This window comes from Porites lutea, chromosome 4 (genome assembly GCF_958299795.1).
Source record: "Porites lutea chromosome 4, jaPorLute2.1, whole genome shotgun sequence".
NCBI classification, from domain to species: Eukaryota; Metazoa; Cnidaria; class Anthozoa; order Scleractinia; family Poritidae; genus Porites; species Porites lutea.
The window spans coordinates 33,404,308-33,406,507 of NC_133204.1; the positions used below are offsets into that span (position 1 = coordinate 33,404,308).

The 2,200-nt window shown below is 38.7% G+C and overlaps 1 protein-coding gene across 1 annotated transcript in view; it reads left to right on the plus strand.

Moving 5' to 3' along the window:
- The first annotated feature begins 472 nt into the window (after nucleotides 1-472).
- Nucleotides 473-2,200, plus strand: part of LOC140936051 (dynein light chain Tctex-type 5-like) — a 3,555-nt gene continuing 1,827 nt past the window's right edge. The window contains exon 1 of the mRNA XM_073385628.1: nucleotides 473-505. Coding sequence (XP_073241729.1) covers nucleotides 473-505 — 33 coding nt within the window. The remainder of the gene's footprint in view (nucleotides 506-2,200) is intronic.

The following is a 2,200-nucleotide window of genomic DNA, read 5'->3' on the forward strand; positions in this document are numbered from 1 at the left end:
CTCTCGAAAATTCTAGGTGACCTTTTTCAAGTAAAAATCCGTTAAAAATGGGCAATTATACCAATTTTTAGAAGTTCGAAAATCCTAGGAGAGGCAGGCAAGCAAGAAATTTTATAACAAATTAATGTTCCGAAAATTCTAGATCTCAAATGGTCTTCCGAACAGCTATTTTCCGAAAATTGACGTTGGGTGCCCCTGATTTAGCTTTTATTCTTGAATGAGTTTGTCAACCGTAGCCGCATAAGTCAGTTGAAACACATGGCCGATAAGGCTAGGTACCCGTTGACATTGCACTTTTTCCACTTCGTCAATCGTCAATAGAGGTGAAGCGCTCGATTCGACTTGTATGTTTGGAGCAAGGTCTTAAAGAATATTGGTGATAGTAAGACTTTTTCCTTAGCAAAGCGATTGCAAGAAAGATAGCGCTTTCGAAATCTACCCGCTTTTATTTGGAAGACAGAATAGATTCTACATGAACCAATCAGGGTTAAAAGAGCCCAAGCAAGTCTAGGCAAGCCTATTGTTTCTATTGAAGTAGAGAGACGCTCATTAGTAAACCTATCCACTTCATTATATATGGAGGAAGGCACATAATTAATAAGCAGGAAGACACTGACTAGGCACTTAATTAATATGGAGGAACGCATTTTTTTTCTCTAGGATAAAAGAATGGGTGACGTCATAGACTCGACCCTTATGCCTACTAAATTAAGGGAAGGCATATGGAAGGAAAGGGAAGGCACCAACGGGGCTTATCTTTCAACATAGATACTACTTTTAAGTATTTGTGTGCTTAGACTGTATAAAACAACCGACACAGCTCGGGCTCTACGAATTTGCTGTCACTGTTTGCAATCCCCGGCCTTCATTTCATTAGCTGTTGTACTTATGTGAATGAAAAATAATACTCCCGGCCTAAACAGCTGAAAACTGAAATAAGTTTTAAAATAAAGCAAATGTCGTGACATACATCTTGAATACAAACCTACATCAACAAAAAGCGAAGAAATTAATGGAAAGTTGTTGGGCGCTGATATCTTTTTGTTACGGTTGTCGTAATAATAGCTTTGTTCATAGGGACTTTTAATTTCTTTTATTTGCGTGTAGTCTTGTTTAATTCAAGGGGAAATACATTTGCAAACAATCAAGCCAATAGGGAACCTTTTAAGCTTAGCTGTTAAACTGTTTTCATCTAACGTCGAATACACCGGGAAACCCAATAGCAGTTAACTTCAGAACAATTCATATCTTTCCATATAATGGCCTTTCTGGCTTGAATGCTAATCAGGGGTAAGGGAAGTTTGACAGTTCCTTATCCCGTTTGGCAGGTTCAACCTTAAGCATCTTTTGTAAAACTGACGCTGTTCAGGCCGACGTGGTCAGTATTGTCTTATGGATGTTTCAATCATCATTCTGTTAAAAAAGGATTCAGTACCGACTAGAAGAAGCCGATGAGAAAGACGACAGTTAAAGCGAGTTACAGCAACAAAGATTCATAATTTAATCACCTGAATTCCATGAACAACGGCTAAAAGATGAAGATGGAAAATTGGTTTTGGATTCTCGGCTGGTTTCTTTCCATTCTGACGATGACTTGGAATGGAGTTATCATCTTCCTTGTGTTCAGCAGACGGCATCTTCGAAGCAAAACCAACACCTTTGTCGTATCTCTCGCAGTAGCAGACTTTTTTGTTGGGGCGAACGTGATTCCCTCGATGCTTTTGTTAGAAAGGACAGGCCGCAATTACTCATTACACAGAGGCCTGATAGTTATTAAGTGGCTGTTCCTCGATGCATCAGTGATGAACATGTGCAGTTTGGTACTAGATCGCTACCTAGCTGTTGTAAAGCCTTTTAAATACTTAACCTTTATGACTTCTGGACGTGTAATCCTGCTCAGTTCCTTCTCGTGGGGAGTATCTGTTGCTTTCATTTTGGTTGAATCTTTTCTGTTATTTAGTTTAAACACAACTGTCGCCTTACACACTATCTATTTGTTAGCTTTTGTTTTATTTTACTTATTTCCGTGTTTAATGATAACTTTTTGTTTTGCATCAATGCTACGCGTTATTTGTAAGCAAACCCAAGTAGCGACCTTTTTGGGAAGGCAGTTGCGATGCAACAAACGTCGAGAGAAGTCTGCATTGATAATGATGACAATTGTCGTTTCCTTGTTTCTTGTATTTTGTGGGCTTTATAT